Source organism: Medicago sativa, chromosome 4, assembly GCF_051527215.1.
Source record: "Medicago sativa cultivar Bolivia chromosome 4, Bolivia_mono, whole genome shotgun sequence".
Taxonomy (NCBI): domain Eukaryota; kingdom Viridiplantae; phylum Streptophyta; class Magnoliopsida; order Fabales; family Fabaceae; genus Medicago; species Medicago sativa.
The window spans coordinates 90,902,446-90,919,501 of record NC_140752.1 but is presented as its reverse complement, the minus strand read 5'-3'; the positions used below and the strand labels follow the sequence as shown (position 1 = coordinate 90,919,501).

The window sequence follows — 17,056 nt, the reverse complement described above, 5'->3', positions numbered from 1 at the left end:
TCAATCAATCAATCAATAGTATATATATAAAGTAAGGTTTTTTATGTCACATGTCACTTCCACATTCATTCTCAATATTTTTATTATTTTTTCTATTTTATTTAACATAAATATCTCAACAAACTTTTGATCTTATGCACTCAGTATTTTTTATCTCAACAAACTACACATCAATCAATCAATCAATCAATAGTATATATATAAATATGCCACATGTCACTTCCACATTCATTCTCAATATTTTTATTATTTTTTCTATTTTATTTAACATAAATATCTCAACAAACTTTTGATTTTATGCACTCAGTATTTTTTATCTCAACAAACTACACATCAATCAATCAATAATCAATAGTATATATATAAAGTAAGGTTTTTTATGCCACATGTCACTTCCACATTCAATTTCAATATTTTTATTATTTTTTCTATTTTATTTAACATAAATATCTCAACAAACTTTTGATCTTATGCACTCAGTATTTTTTATCTCAACAAACTACACATCAATCAATCAATCAATCAATCAATAGTATATATATAAAGTAAGGTTTTTTATGTCACATGTCACTTCCACATTCATTCTCAATATTTTTATTATTTTTTCTATTTTATTTAACATAAATATCTCAACAAACTTTTGATCTTATGCACTCAGTATTTTTTATCTCAACAAACTACACATCAATCAATCAATCAATCAATAGTATATATATAAATATGCCACATGTCACTTCCACATTCATTCTCAATATTTTTATTATTTTTTCTATTTTATTTAACATAAATATCTCAACAAACTTTTGATTTTATGCACTCAGTATTATTTATCTCAACAAAGTACACATCAATCAATCAATAATCATTAGTATATATATAAAGTAAGGTTTTTTATGCCACATGTCACTTCCACATTCATTCTCAATATTTTTATTATTTTTTCTATTTTATTTAACATAAATATCTCAACAAACTTTTGATCTTATGCACTCAGTATTTTTTTATCTCAACAAACTACACATCAATCAATCAATCAATCAATCAATAGTATATATATAAAGTAAGGTTTTTTATGTCACATGTCACTTCCACATTCATTCTCAATATTTTTATTATTTTTTCTATTTTATTTAACATAAATATCTCAACAAACTTTTGATCTTATGCACTCAGTATTTTTTATCTCAACAAACTACACATCAATCAATCAATCAATCAATAGTATATATATAAATATGCCACATGTCACTTCCACATTCATTCTCAATATTTTTATTATTTTTTCTATTTTATTTAACATAAATATCTCAACAAACTTTTGATTTTATGCACTCAGTATTTTTTATCTCAACAAACTACACATCAATCAATCAATAATCAATAGTATATATATAAAGTAAGGTTTTTTATGCCACATGTCACTTCCACATTCAATTTCAATATTTTTATTATTTTTTCTATTTTATTTAACATAAATATCTCAACAAACTTTTGATCTTATGCACTCAGTATTTTTTATCTCAACAAACTACACATCAATCAATCAATCAATCAATCAATAGTATATATATAAATATGCCACATGTCACTTCCACATTCATTCTCAATATTTTTATTATTTTTTCTATTTTATTTAACATAAATATCTCAACAAACTTTTGATTTTATGCACTCAGTATTTTTTATCTCAACAAACTACACATCAATCAATCAATAATCAATAGTATATATATAAAGTAAGGTTTTTTATGCCACATGTCACTTCCACATTCAATTTCAATATTTTTATTATTTTTTCTATTTTATTTAACATAAATATCTCAACAAACTTTTGATCTTATGCACTCAGTATTTTTTATCTCAACAAACTACACATCAATCAATCAATCAATCAATAATATATATATAAATATGCCACATGTCACTTCCACATTCATTCTCAATATTTTTATTATTTTTTCTATTTTATTTAACATAAATATCTCAACAAACTTTTGATCTTATGCACTCAGTATTTTTTATCTCAACAAACTACACATCAATCAATCAATCAATCAATAGTATATATATAAATATGCCACATGTCACTTCCACATTCATTCTCAATATTTTTATTATTTTTTCTATTTTATTTAACATAAATATCTCAACAAACTTTTGATTTTATGCACTCAGTATTTTTTATCTCAACAAACTACACATCAATCAATCAATAATCAATAGTATATATATAAAGTAAGGTTTTTTATGCCACATGTCACTTCCACATTCAATTTCAATATTTTTATTATTTTTTCTATTTTATTTAACATAAATATCTCAACAAACTTTTGATCTTATGCACTCAGTATTTTTTATCTCAACAAACTACACATCAATCAATCAATCAATCAATCAATAGTATATATATAAATATGCCACATGTCACTTCCACATTCATTCTCAATATTTTTATTATTTTTTCTATTTTATTTAACATAAATATCTCAACAAACTTTTGATTTTATGCACTCAGTATTTTTTATCTCAACAAACTACACATCAATCAATCAATAATCAATAGTATATATATAAAGTAAGGTTTTTTATGCCACATGTCACTTCCACATTCAATTTCAATATTTTTATTATTTTTTCTATTTTATTTAACATAAATATCTCAACAAACTTTTGATCTTATGCACTCAGTATTTTTTATCTCAACAAACTACACATCAATCAATCAATCAATCAATAATATATATATAAATATGCCACATGTCACTTCCACATTCATTCTCAATATTTTTATTATTTTTTCTATTTTATTTAACATAAATATCTCAACAAACTTTTGATCTTATGCACTCAGTATTTTTTATCTCAACAAACTACACATCAATCAATCAATCAATCAATAGTATATATATATAAATATGCCACATGTCACTTCCACATTCATTCTCAATATTTTTATTATTTTTTCTATTTTATTTAACATAAATATCTCAACAAACTTTTGATTTTATGCACTCAGTATTTTTTATCTCAACAAACTACACATCAATCAATCAATAATCAATAGTATATATATAAAGTAAGGTTTTTTATGCCACATGTCACTTCCACATTCAATTTCAATATTTTTATTATTTTTTCTATTTTATTTAACATAAATATCTCAACAAACTTTTGATCTTATGCACTCAGTATTTTTTATCTCAACAAACTACACATCAATCAATCAATCAATCAATAGTATATATATAAATATGCCACATGTCACTTCCACATTCATTCTCAATATTTTTATTATTTTTTCTATTTTATTTAACATAAATATCTCAACAAACTTTTGATCTTATGCACTCAGTATTTTTTATCTCAACAAACTACACATCAATCAATCAATCAATCAATAGTATATATATAAATATGCCACATGTCACTTCCACATTCATTCTCAATATTTTTATTATTTTTTCTATTTTATTTAACATAAATATCTCAACAAACTTTTGATTTTATGCACTCAGTATTATTTATCTCAACAAAGTACACATCAATCAATCAATAATCATTAGTATATATATAAAGTAAGGTTTTTTATGCCACATGTCACTTCCACATTCATTCTCAATATTTTTATTATTTTTTCTATTTTATTTAACATAAATATCTCAACAAACTTTTGATCTTATGCACTCAGTATTTTTTTATCTCAACAAACTACACATCAATCAATCAATCAATCAATCAATAGTATATATATAAAGTAAGGTTTTTTATGTCACATGTCACTTCCACATTCATTCTCAATATTTTTATTATTTTTTCTATTTTATTTAACATAAATATCTCAACAAACTTTTGATCTTATGCACTCAGTATTTTTTATCTCAACAAACTACACATCAATCAATCAATCAATCAATAGTATATATATAAATATGCCACATGTCACTTCCACATTCATTCTCAATATTTTTATTATTTTTTCTATTTTATTTAACATAAATATCTCAACAAACTTTTGATTTTATGCACTCAGTATTTTTTATCTCAACAAACTACACATCAATCAATCAATAATCAATAGTATATATATAAAGTAAGGTTTTTTATGCCACATGTCACTTCCACATTCAATTTCAATATTTTTATTATTTTTTCTATTTTATTTAACATAAATATCTCAACAAACTTTTGATCTTATGCACTCAGTATTTTTTATCTCAACAAACTACACATCAATCAATCAATCAATCAATCAATAGTATATATATAAAGTAAGGTTTTTTATGTCACATGTCACTTCCACATTCATTCTCAATATTTTTATTATTTTTTCTATTTTTAAAAACCAATATTTTATTTAACAAAAATCGGGTTTTCGGACTACTTGATCGGATTGCTCCAAAACATCCCCAGAAAATCAGAAAAAATTCAAGGACCATGACTCCCATAGAAGGGACTTCTTACGGGACTCCGCCCCTCAAAATCCAAAATTCCATCGTTTAGACTCATTTTTCATTTTTATTAATTTTTCATATTCTCAGAAAAATCCGAAAAAATTTCCATTAGTTTTATTTGATTTTTAGAATTTTTTGGTACTATTTTTTATATTTTTATGATTTTATTTGACAGGTTTTTAGCATTTTTTACTTAGTTTTTGTTGTTTTTAAAAGGAAAACTCAAAACTATTGAAATGTGAGAGAGTCTGATGGCTGATTATACATAAGAATTGTTCGTATTATAAAATCCGAAATAGTAAACATGAATCCAAATTTTAAAATCCGGAATGCACAAGGGCATTTTTAGAAATTTTACAGGGCGCGGGAGAAGGCAATAGGGTGGGAAAGTAATAGTCCATGTTTAAAGGACCCAAAACTATTACCACTTGGACTAATTCATTATTGATTTTGTTACACTTTTTATTCTTGCATTGGACATTCATCTCATCATTTATATTTATTTTTAAATTTTTTGGAATATTTATATTTATTTTTATGATATTATTATAATTGTAAATTTAAATAAATTCAATCTAATATACTGACACGTGTATTCGTACACACAAACTTATAAAACTTATTTAATATCTAACCCGGGCAACGCCGGGTCTCTAAACTAGTAATATATATAAAGTAAGGTTTTTTATGCCACATGTCACTTCCACTTTCATTCTCAATATTTTTATTATTTTTTCAATTTTTAAAAACCAATATTTTTTTGGGTTAATTAAGTAAATGGTCCCTGTAAATATTCAAAATTTTATTTTTAGTCCTTATACAATAAAATCATACTTTTTACTCCTTATAAAATTTTTCATCAGCATTTTTAATCCCTATAAAAATTTTCCATTAGCATTTTTAGTCCCTATAAAAAATTTCCATCAACATTTTTGGTCCCAAAAATGCTTAAGGAAAATGTCACAGGGACTAAAAAATGTGATTTTATTTTATTGGGACTAAAAACAAAACCGTGAATATTTATAGGGACTAAAAACTTAATTAACCCTATTTTATTTAACATAAATATTTCAACAACATTTTGATCTTACCCACTCAATATTTTCTTTAAATTTTTATTGAATTTCTAATATTTTATATAGCAGAAATATCTCAACAAACTACAGATAATACTTTCAACAAAGTTTACCTATACGATCTTATTTTATAATTAAAAGACTCCAATTTGTTTATTTGTTTTTAGGAAAAGAAGCTTCAATTAGTTATTACTAATCTTTTAGCACTATATCATTCAATTAGCTTTTATGTTTGAGGAAAAAAAAGGTTCGATTAGTACTTTTTTTATTGATAAAAAAACGGCTTGATTAGTTATTATGTTATCTTTTAGCAGCATATTCTAATGCAAATGTTAACTATAAATAAATAAATTTTCGTTAATCACGTATTTATATATTTTGAGCACAAGCAGAAACCCAAACCTTCTTTTCATCTAACATTTTTTCTTCTTCAAGTTTGTCAAACACCAATTTTATTATTTCTCATACATACATACATACATACATACATACATACATACATACATACATATATATATATATATATATATATATATATATATATATATATATATATATATATATATATATATTTCAACCACTTTCTTTCCTTTCAATCGATTTTTCTCTCTCATACACATGAGCCACGAAACAAACCCATGACCACATGTTTAAAGGGACCCAAAACTCTTACCGCTTAGACTAATTCATTATTGATTTTGTTACACTTTTTATTCTTGCATTGGACATTCATCTCATCATTTATATTTATTTTTATGATATTATTATAATTGTAAATTTAAATAAATTAAATGTAATATACTGACACGTGTATTCGTGTACACAAACTTATAAAACTTACTTAATATCTAACCCGGGCAACGCCGGGTGTCTAAACTAGTACTCCCTCCGTTTCGAAATGAGTGTCGTTTTAGGTGTTTACACACATATTAAGAAATGCAATGATTAAGAGAAAGAGAACGGTTATTTTACCAAATTATCCTTATTAACAATTGGTTAGTTTTAAAAGTAATACTTTGGAAGTAGTGTGCAGAGTATTAATTGGAGGGTACAATTGAAAAGAAAAAGTTATTATTGCATTGGAAACTGAAAGCGACATTCATTTTGAAACAAATTTTTTTGGCTAAAACGACACTCATTTTGAAACGGAGGGAGTATTTGTTAAAATCAAACTATACCTAAAAAAAAAAAAAAAAAAAGATTATCCCGATCGTTCCTTTTCAAGTTTGAACCTGGTGAACGAAAAGCAAAGCATCTTGCGATTTAAAAACCCCAGCGCGCCTCTTCAACGGGGTCAGAAAAATGGAGGACGAAATGGAGAAAGCAACGAGTTCGAATAATGAAGAAGCAGAAGCAGCTTTACAAAAAAAGCACTTATCAATGCTAGACCGTCTCTCCAAACGCCACCAAACCAAATCAACCACCACCTCCACCGAACCACCCACCGAATCAACTTCCTCCTTCCTCTCCCGCTTCTCCCAACTCAAATCCTCCATCGAATCTCACCTCTCCGAATCCCAATCCATCTCCTCCTCGGATCCATCTCATCTCAAATCTCACTTCGACAAAATCTCCCAATCAATCTCCGATTTAGAAAAACTCGTCGCTCAAAGCTCCTACTTCCTTCCCTCCTACGACGTTCGTTCTTCACTCAAAACCGTTTCCGATTTCAAAAGCACCCTCGATAATCTCAGCTCCGAACTTATCCCTAAAAAGAAATTCTCCTTCAAAAATAAAGCTACTAAGAAGGTTGTTGCAGAATCGAAACAGAGTATTACTCCGGTTCTGGATTCAGTTCAATCGAATTTTACGGTGCGTGATTCTCCAGGGTTTAGGAACAAAACTGGTGAGGTATTGATTGGGGAGTTTAAAGAATCTGAGGTTGGGGAATTCACAGTTTCGGATCTTGATTCGTGTGAGGTGAGGATAATTGGTTGTGTCAGGGCACTTTTTGTTCATAGATTGAAGAATTGTAGGGTTTATGTTGGGCCGGTGACGGGATCGATTTTGATTGATGAAGTTGAGGGTTGTGTTTTTGTTATTGCGTCACATCAGATTCGGATTCACCGTGCTATGAGAAGTGATTTCTATCTTAGGGTTAGGAGCAGGCCTATTGTTGAGGATTGTAATGGTGTGAGATTTGCACCGTATTGTTTGTGTTACCGAGGGATTGAAGAAGATCTTCATGGTGCTGGTCTTGATGCGGAGACAGGAAATTGGGCCAATGTGGATGATTTCCGGTGGCTGCGTGCCGTGCAGTCTCCGAATTGGTCTATTTTGCCGGAGAATGAGAGGATTGGGATTGTTCATGTATCTAATTCGGAATGTAGGAAGGAGGAAATTTGATTTGAATTTGTAGAACTAGTGTTTTTAAAGATTTTTTGTTTGAATTTGATATTTTATTAATATTATAACTGCCGAGAGTCATTTGATTCTTCTTCAGCCTATGAATGCTCTTTTTGTCAGAGTTTGATGTTGAGATTAATGTGATTTTCGAAATAAAACTGGTTTTGGATATGCCTCTGTTTCATTGTTGTTTATTTTTGCAAAGGAAAATGAGTATTTTTGTATGTAGTTTCCATGAAGTGAGTATGTTAGTCTGCATGCTTTTGTGAAGAACTTCTGCTGATAAGTGTATTTCATTTAAGTGCATATTGATTTTCTATTGTTAATTCTTTCTAGTTTAATTGTGTGGTGAAGTAAAATTCTTAGTTACACCTCAAAACAGTGACAGAGAAGCTGTTGGCAAATGAATCTATAGATCATGAAATTAAGTGTTTATAAATCATATTTTGTACCGTCCTTTCATAATATGGTATCTGATAGAGCATTATGGTGTCGTTTGATTCACGTAGCCGACCCTATTTAAGGGGATAAAACTTGGTTGTTGTCGTCATCTTTTGTTAAGATACGGAGCAAGTGTGCTAACTTATTAATCTGTTTGTCATATTGAGTTAATTTGAGCTTATAGATAGCTTGTTTTCTAAGTGGGTTTTTCTTGATCGTTGCTTATCAACTAAAATACCTCTTTGTAGCTCAATAACTCTCGTATTGTTTGATTTGAGATATCAGTGGTAACTGAACCATATCCGGCAAATTGATATACGAGCTAGACATTGAAGTTTTGAATAGGGGAATAAGTTTGGAATTAAAACCAGTGAGATGTGGAAGTTTCTAAAAACTCCATTGAGTAAAATGCTAAGAAAAGTAGCAGCGTGTGTAATTCTTGTTTTCATATCTATGTCAATGTGTTTGTCCGTGTTTCATTTGAATTGAAAATACAATTTCATTAAGAGAAATTTTACAAATTTGCTTATTTATTTATTTATTTATTGGATATTGTGTTGAAGTACTTTGTGAATAATATGCTGATATTGCAGAGTTGTTTTTTGTTGTTGCTTATGATATACCTCCATGTTATGTCTTAATTTATTGGATTGCTTGTGATCTGTCTTCAAATAAAAGATTTCAAGTGAGTGAAGTCAGTTTAAGGTCTATCATAGATCATGAGCTCAAAAGTTTGAATTGATTTTGCTACAATAAAGCCCAAGTCAAAGTCAACATCAGAATTGGTGTGTGTATGTACAAGTACAGACATATTTATTTATTGGAGAGTTATACACATGAGGAAGCATGGAATGCACAAATTATGATGAAAGTTGAACCTCAATCCTTATGGTTTTCGCCTCTGATGAACACGACAAAACTACGACTTTGGCTTTGTCTCCAAGACGAAAAGTAGACCGACAATTACTCCTGGTGCGGGGTGAACAATAAGGGGGTATTCCAATCCCTTCCCTTGTATATATTGGATTATTGTTGTGTCTGATTGTTTCTTTATGTCAACATCTATCTGCTTATACGTATTTCAAATGGGGAGTCTTTTATATAGAGTAATTTTTGCTTGTTACTTTGATTTGATTATGCTCTGCATATAATTTGCATATGCGCCGTTCTGTATTTGTGAAATATTGTCATCTTTTGACAAGTTATAGCACACATCTGATAAATTAAATTCTTGTTCGTTTCTTTCACCCATGTCTGTCACCTGCTGTTTCTACAGTTTTGTTCCATGAAAGTAGTTGTTGATATATTTGGCTGTGAAGTAATAAGATGATATTTTCGATGGGGTAGTAAGTTCTTGCCTCACTTATAATTTGGAAGCAAGCATGAAGGTTCATTCCCATCAGACAAGACTTTGTCTCATAAACCATATGCCTTAAAAACAGTAGTCACCCTGTTTCGAGTTATAGCATTCTCCTCTCTTTTGGGCATCACTAAGCGTTTAGTACAAGTCTTGTCATGCTTATAGATTATGTGTTAGTTCATGGCATTACAATTTTGTTAATTTTCCTGTAATATAGTGTTGGGATCCAATATGAGAGGGTGTTTTAAATAATTAGTAGGTAGTTGATTATGTTTAAGTAGATTATTAGTAACATGATATGAGTTTGCAAAGCTGATTCAGTCATTAGAGTTTAGCAAATGTGTTAGTTTCCAGTTGGAGTGCAAAGTGGCAGACAGTAGATGAGTAGAATCATCATGTGTGGATGTTTTGCTGTGAAGAATATGTATGCGGGTGTCAATGCCAATTCCAGAATCTATTAAATATTCAAAAGAGTGATCGTACGACAGCATACAATTATGAGTGCGTGGTCACTTCTTGTCACCATATTTTCATGAGGCAGCTTTGCCCTATATGCATTACTACTTGATTGGCCTTCTCTGATAGGAAATTAGATATGGGCCTTAGGCCAATAGAGTTAGTAAGAAGATATTCTCTAAATAAATCTTAGTACAGATTTATATTAGAAATATATAATAAATATATTATCCAAATAAATCTTAGTAAAGATATTATATTAGAAATATATAATAAACATATTATTCAAATAAATCTTAGTAAAGATATTATTTGATAATATGTCCTTGGTAGTATTCTATATAAGTAAATCTGTAGAGGGAGTTCTAGGAAGCAATCAGATTATTTGTTAGTACCCTTTTAGGGCCGGCAGCAAGAGACTTTGCTGAGGAGCTTTGCTCTGGAACTTGTAACCCTTTTCTTTATTCCATCTACTTAATAATATTCACCACTATTCTCTAGTTTCTATTGATTTCTTCTGTGTTATTGGCTCTGCTCTATCATTCTCTGTTATGGCATTGTAGTGTTTATGTACAGGCAATACTCAATGTAGGCTTAGGACAAAATAATCTTGCTATATATTATTTGTTGTGAGTTTGTGGTTTTTAACAATTTATGATCTGTTTTCATGTGTAAGAGGAAGACATAAAATCACCAAGCAGTGTACGACATGAGTCCAGTCATCATACACTTGGGGTTGATCAAGCAACATTATCACCCAAACTTTTGCTATATCATTTGTTTATGTTTTTAATTTATGAAATCACTTTATCGATAATGTGGGATTCTTATTTTAGTTTATGAAATAATAAATTTATATTTTACCACCAAATTGGTTGTTTTTACTGTACACATCTCTCTTATTATCCTATTTTTTATGTTGTTTTTATTCTTTCTTCTCTTTCTCTTCTGTCTCTAGATTATGGTTATGATCACCAACAGTATTATTGATGATATCTCTCTTCTAAATTTTAGTAAATACTGTAATTTTTTTTAAGGGATTATAATCTTAATTTATCAACAAAATAATCATGATATATATGAAACTTTATGAGATTGTTTAAAAAAATTAGGTGTTTGATTGGATAAAAAATGACAACTATAAATTTAATAGTTTAAACAAACGGTGAAATGATAAGAAAAAATCACTACAATGAAACATGATATCTCTTGTTTGGTGAAAAGTAAAAGTAACGGTTAACTGATCATGGATACTAGACACACCAAAGATAAATTGAAGTTTTAGAGCATCTGGCAATGGAAAGCCGAATGGATGTTGTTTGTGTAGTTTAGTTGACTTCTGTTTCTTTTTTTTTTACAACAAGGAACTATCTCAATTCATTAAAAATAATATTCTAGAAACAATCAAATATTTCAATTAATAAATGGAACTAGTATAAAATGTGGCCGTCCCAGAAAGACCGTGAGCAATCTTATTGGTTTGTCTTATCATAAACTCCACCTTTCACTTTATGAAAAAAAATGTAAAAAATATCTCTACATTCTCTAATAATAATTCCAAATTCAAATTCATCTCTATCAACCACTCTAAAGTCAAGCTCAAAATAAACTTTGTTAATATGCAATTCTTTGACACATGAAGAGCATAGAGGAAGGATATAGCTTCTCCTTCATCAAAATTGAGCACATGCAAAATCCACTCAGTTTTTGTTCGAGTGGCTCGTTAATGTCAATCTTCACCTGGGTTCTCATATATTTTCTCCGTGGCCATAATTGCTATCTTCACCGTGTTTGATTAGCCTGCCGATAAGATTTCCTACCAAAGCACCAATCGTTTTATCCATGAAACCAAATGGTTATTGGTACACTTGCACCCAAATCTCGGTAGTATTCAAAGAAAAATACATAAGATTTTCTCCGATGACCACCTTCTTAAGAATAAGCACGTGGTTGTCAAAAAGCCATGGTCTCCCTTGGAGAATTATTTATAAGTCACTCTTATTAAATAATTAGACCATAAATTTATTTCATGGGTGTTAATTTCATTATTTGACCTAGTTACGAAATGCTTCCCAACCTCTCTTCAACAGTTGAAAGATGAAGTGGTTTGTTGACAACCAGCTTGCCAATAAGACACAAGCCCAACAATTCAGTGGGGGATAACAATGTTTGATTGACTTGCATACCACTGTCATTGTAGATGTTGAAATTTTCCATGGGTTTTTGAAAAAAGTGGGAGGTGGTTATGATAATAAGAATGCATGACCACCAATTTTCCATGAAATGGTGAATGAAGTAATCACACTTGCCCGATATATAGAAATCACAATGATACAGGTTGATCTTCTAATAAACTGTTAGGAAACTACGCACAATTTCCCCATAGTCAGATTAAGTGGAAGTGAAATAAATGCGGAATAATAACACACAAGATTGTTAACGAAGTTTGGCCAATAATGCCTACTCTCCGGACTGCTGCATATCTCTTTAATAAAAAGGGAAATATATGTCTTTACAAACACTCACAAACTCTCACTACCCACAACCCAATTACACCCAAGAATTTTCTCTAAAATTCTCACACTGAGTTTTTCTCTAACTCTCTATTGATGTAATTCACTCACTTGTGTTGTTGTTGTGTTTTGCTTCTGATGCTGAGCCTCTATTTATAGATGCAGGAAGTGGCTTGTTTTCCATGTTCATACAATGTGAACTTGTTCTTCTATGTTCAACAATTGTTGCACCGTTTTTACTATTTCACCAACACTTGCCATGCTTTCAAACTTGGTTCAGACACAATTTGAAATTACCACCATATGCTATTATTCATATAGCATGCTAGTAAATCAAACTGGTTGAGAAAATCTTTCGGTGCATTTACTATGGTTGGACAACACACTATTCACCAACAATCTCCCACTTGAAGACTGATTTCAATCTGTCTTCACACCTCGATCATGCAGCAGCCTTCTCTGGTCTCTTACTCTAACAGGCCAACTGAAGTTGAGCACAACTTTAGTTTGTCGATAGTCACCACTTTTGTTAACATATCTGCAGGATTCTTACTTCCTTGAATTTTAATCAATGTTAGAACCTCATCCTCAAGAAGAGATCTGATGAAGTGATAACGAAGACCTATGTGCTTTGTTCTTGAATGAAATGCCGAATTCTTTGCCAGATGTATCGCACTCCGACTATCGCTGTACAAAGCACATTTCTCCTGCATGAATCCTAACTCTGTTAACAATCCTTGAAGCCATATCAATTCTTTGCTGGCTTCTATTACTGCTACATACTCAGCCTCTGTAATGGATAAAGCGACAATCTTTTGTATTCGCGACATCCAACTAACTGCTCCAGTACCAACAGTAAATATATAACCAGTTGTACTTCTTCGGTGATCAACCTCACCAGCAAAGTCTGCATCTACGTAGCCTTCTACTTTTATCTCTCCTTTGCCAAAGTACAAACATTTCTCCGTGGTGCCTCTTAGATACCTCAAAATCCATTTAACCGCTTCCCAATGAGCTTTACCTGGATTTGACATAAACCTGCTAACAACTCCCACTGCATGGCCAATGTCTGGCCTCGTATAGACCATTGCGTACATCAAACTTCCAATTGCCTAAGCATATGGAACCTTAGCCATGAGTTCCTTCTTCCTCCGTTTGAGGTGATTGTTCTTGAGATAGGCGAAAATGACTTGCCAACAGTGTGCTAACCGGTTTGGCATCGCCCATGTTGAATCTTTGCATAACACGGTTGATGTACTCTGCTTGAGATAGCTGCAAAACTCCTTTTTGCTTATCTCTCGTGATTTGCATACCAAGGATTTTCTTTGTCGGACCTAAATCCTTCATGTCAAATTCTTTTGACAATTGCATCTTCAAGTTTTTGATCTCATCAATGTCTGAGCCTGCTACTAACATATCATCAACATAAAGTAGCAAAATGATATAACTTGACTTATATCTCTTGAAGAAGCAACAATGGTCGACATTGCACTTCTGGAAACCTTCCTTGTGCATGAAGCTTTCAAACTTCATATACCACTGCCTTGGAGCTTGTTTTAGGCCATACAAGCTCTTCTCCTGCACACCATATTCTTTTTCCCTTCTTTTGAGAATCCTTCGGGTTGGTGCATGTATATTTCCTCAACTATGTCTCCATGAAGAAATGCAGTCTTCACATCTAACTGCTCAAGATAGAGATCGCTGGCAACAATACTTAAGACAGACCTGATAGTATTGAGCTTCACCAGTGGAGCAAAAATCTCGGTGTAGTCAATTCCTTCCATTTGCTGGAATCCTTTGACCACTAGTCGGGCTTTACATCTCTTAGAGCCATCATGGTCCTCCTTTACTCGATACACCCATTTGTTGTGAATTGCCTTCTTTCCTATGGGTAACTTAGCTAGTTCCCATGTCTGATTGGAGATCAAAGACTTCATTTCGTCTTTCATGGCAAGCTCCCACTTACTAGCATCCGTGGTATGACATGCTTCATCATAATCTTCAGGCTCTCCTCCATCAGTTAACAACATGTAGTCTTTGTATCTCCTGTTTGGAGCATGAGGTCTAGAAGACCTTCTTAATACAGGAACTAAAGTAGGATGCACTGGTGTGTCAGACGGTTGTCTGATGCTTGATTCTGCCAATTCCTCTGACTGGGGACTCTCATCTGTGGGACTTCCTGGAACATCGTCCATCTTTACATAAACAGGCTCGCTCAATCCTGAGTTGTTGGTGGTTGTGTTGTGCCTGTCTTTATACATCACTCTTTCATTGAATATCACATCTCTACTGCGGATCATCTTTTTGTTTTCATCATCCCAGAGGCGGTAGCTGTAACACCCTCCTTTTATTTAATTATTTTTATTAAGTTAGAATCTATTTATGTGATTTATTTATATATTTGAGGTGTTAGTATTTTATTATGTGGCATTATTCTATTATTTATTAGAATATGAGAATTATTAGTGTAAGTAGAATTGAGGGTTAGGATAGAAAGAAGAATAAGTTGTTGGGCCCAAAATAGATTTAGAAAGAATAGAAAGGATATAAATAGAGGAAGCTAGGTTGAGAGAATAGTTTACAACGTACGTTCAGTTTTGGAGAAAAAGAGGAGAAAAGAGAAGAGAAAAACCTAGGAGAGAAGAAGCTGCGATTTCTGCATATTAAGGTGAGGGTGAGACTATCTTGCATTAATATTAAGTTGTTAAATCATTAGATTACATCTAACAAGTTGGGGAGAGTTTGTGAGATTAAGAGGATTAGGGTTTATGAGCGATTTTGATGATTAGATGTTAAAGAACCGTAGAATTGATGAGAGAATCATGAACATACCTTAGATATCCTATAGGAATGTTATTAGAAGTAGTTTGATGGTTAGAAACATGAGAATGAATGAAAAATTGAGATTCTGAGAAAATTTGATTTTAAGTGTTTTTGAGAAATAAGTGATTCTAGGATAAGCTGTTTTGGAGATTTAAAAATATGATTTTTCAGTAAAAGATGATAGGATTTGTCGAATAGAACGCGTAGGCGAAAACGGAATTGGAATCGGGGTAACAGTTAGGTTTTTACGGACGAAACGGTAAAACCGGGAAAAACCAGGACTGCACAGAGCTGCTGCGCAGGTCACTGGCTACTGCCTTCCCACGCCTAGGCGCAGCTTTCCACGCTTGAGCGCAGCAAGGCAGCCCCCTCATGGGTGACTGCTTGTTGTGCTTTCGTTGCGTGCTGTCAGAACTTCGATTTTTATGTTCTTGTGTCTTTTTCACCCGTTTCCGTGTTGAATTAGCTTTTGGTGTAAACATGGAAGTTGTAGATAATTGAGTTAGCTTTCTAATGGCTTTGGAGTGACTAGAAAATTATGTGTAGATTTTAAGTTATGAAGAAAATAGTCCAAGTGGGTCTTCAGAAAACTTTAAGAAAACTTAGCATAATTAATCCTAAGTTAGTCCAAAAACTTATGGTTGGTTTCCCAACTTCAACTTAAGTATTAGAGATTTAGTTGAGGTGTTTTATGAGTATTTAGCTTATGTCTCATTGATCAAACTTGATTTGCTTTTGAAGAATGTTTTGGACTTTGATATGAATGTAATTGATTAATGTATATGTGGTTATTGTTGTTGATATGTTGGAATACATTATGTGAGTATTGTATGATACATGATATTATGATGTTTTATGATGTTAAGTTGATATGATTCATTTCTTATTGATGATATGATATTCAAGCACTGTTGTATGCTGCAATTGTTGTTGTTTGTTGCTGCTGAATCTTAGTGAAGATGTATAAGTCGGTCTAAGTCGTAAATATCTAAGAGGTTGTCAACATTAATGGAATTATGAGAGATGTTCATGAAGTTGTCTAAGTTGTAGAAAGTTGAGTCCATTGCATACTCATATACGTTGGTTGGGGGCTTGATGCTTGGAATGCTTAGTCATTCACACGATGGGTGAGGGTTTGATGCCCTGGAGCTTTTGCTCACTATATTGGGGGCTTGATGCCCTGAAGAGCCTATTTACGCTCATATAAGTTGGTTGGGAGCTTGATGCTCTGTATTGGTACCAAATGCATTTGCATATCAAGAGGTTTTTAAGATGATTTAAGATGTGAAGTTGTCGAGTGTCAAGTTGTTAAGTTGTCAAGATGCTAAGATGATTTGAGATGTTAAGAGTTGCATAGTCGAGTTGAGTCGCATTGTCGAGTTAAGTGGGGTTTGATTATGAAGTGTGATTGTGATTCGATGATTATGATTTAATGATGATGTTTGTTTATGAAGTTGATTATGAAGATGTTTTCGATAAATACTATGTTTTGCTCATGAATATTATTGATGTTAGATGTTGATGCTTATGATTATTATTGATGTTAGATGTTATGTGATTTATGATAAGATGTTATATGATTATGATAAT

At 31.3% G+C, this 17,056-nt stretch overlaps 1 protein-coding gene across 1 annotated transcript; it reads left to right on the top strand.

The window, feature by feature from the left end:
• The first annotated feature begins 6,695 nt into the window (after positions 1 to 6,695).
• POR (C-CAP/cofactor C-like domain-containing protein) lies at positions 6,696 to 8,044 on the top strand. Its single transcript, XM_085705447.1, has one exon. The coding sequence runs from the start codon at positions 6,830 to 6,832 to the stop codon at positions 7,871 to 7,873; it is 1,044 nt and encodes a 347-aa protein (XP_085561573.1). The 5' UTR covers positions 6,696 to 6,829; the 3' UTR covers positions 7,874 to 8,044.
• Positions 8,045 to 17,056: the final 9,012 nt, after the last annotated feature.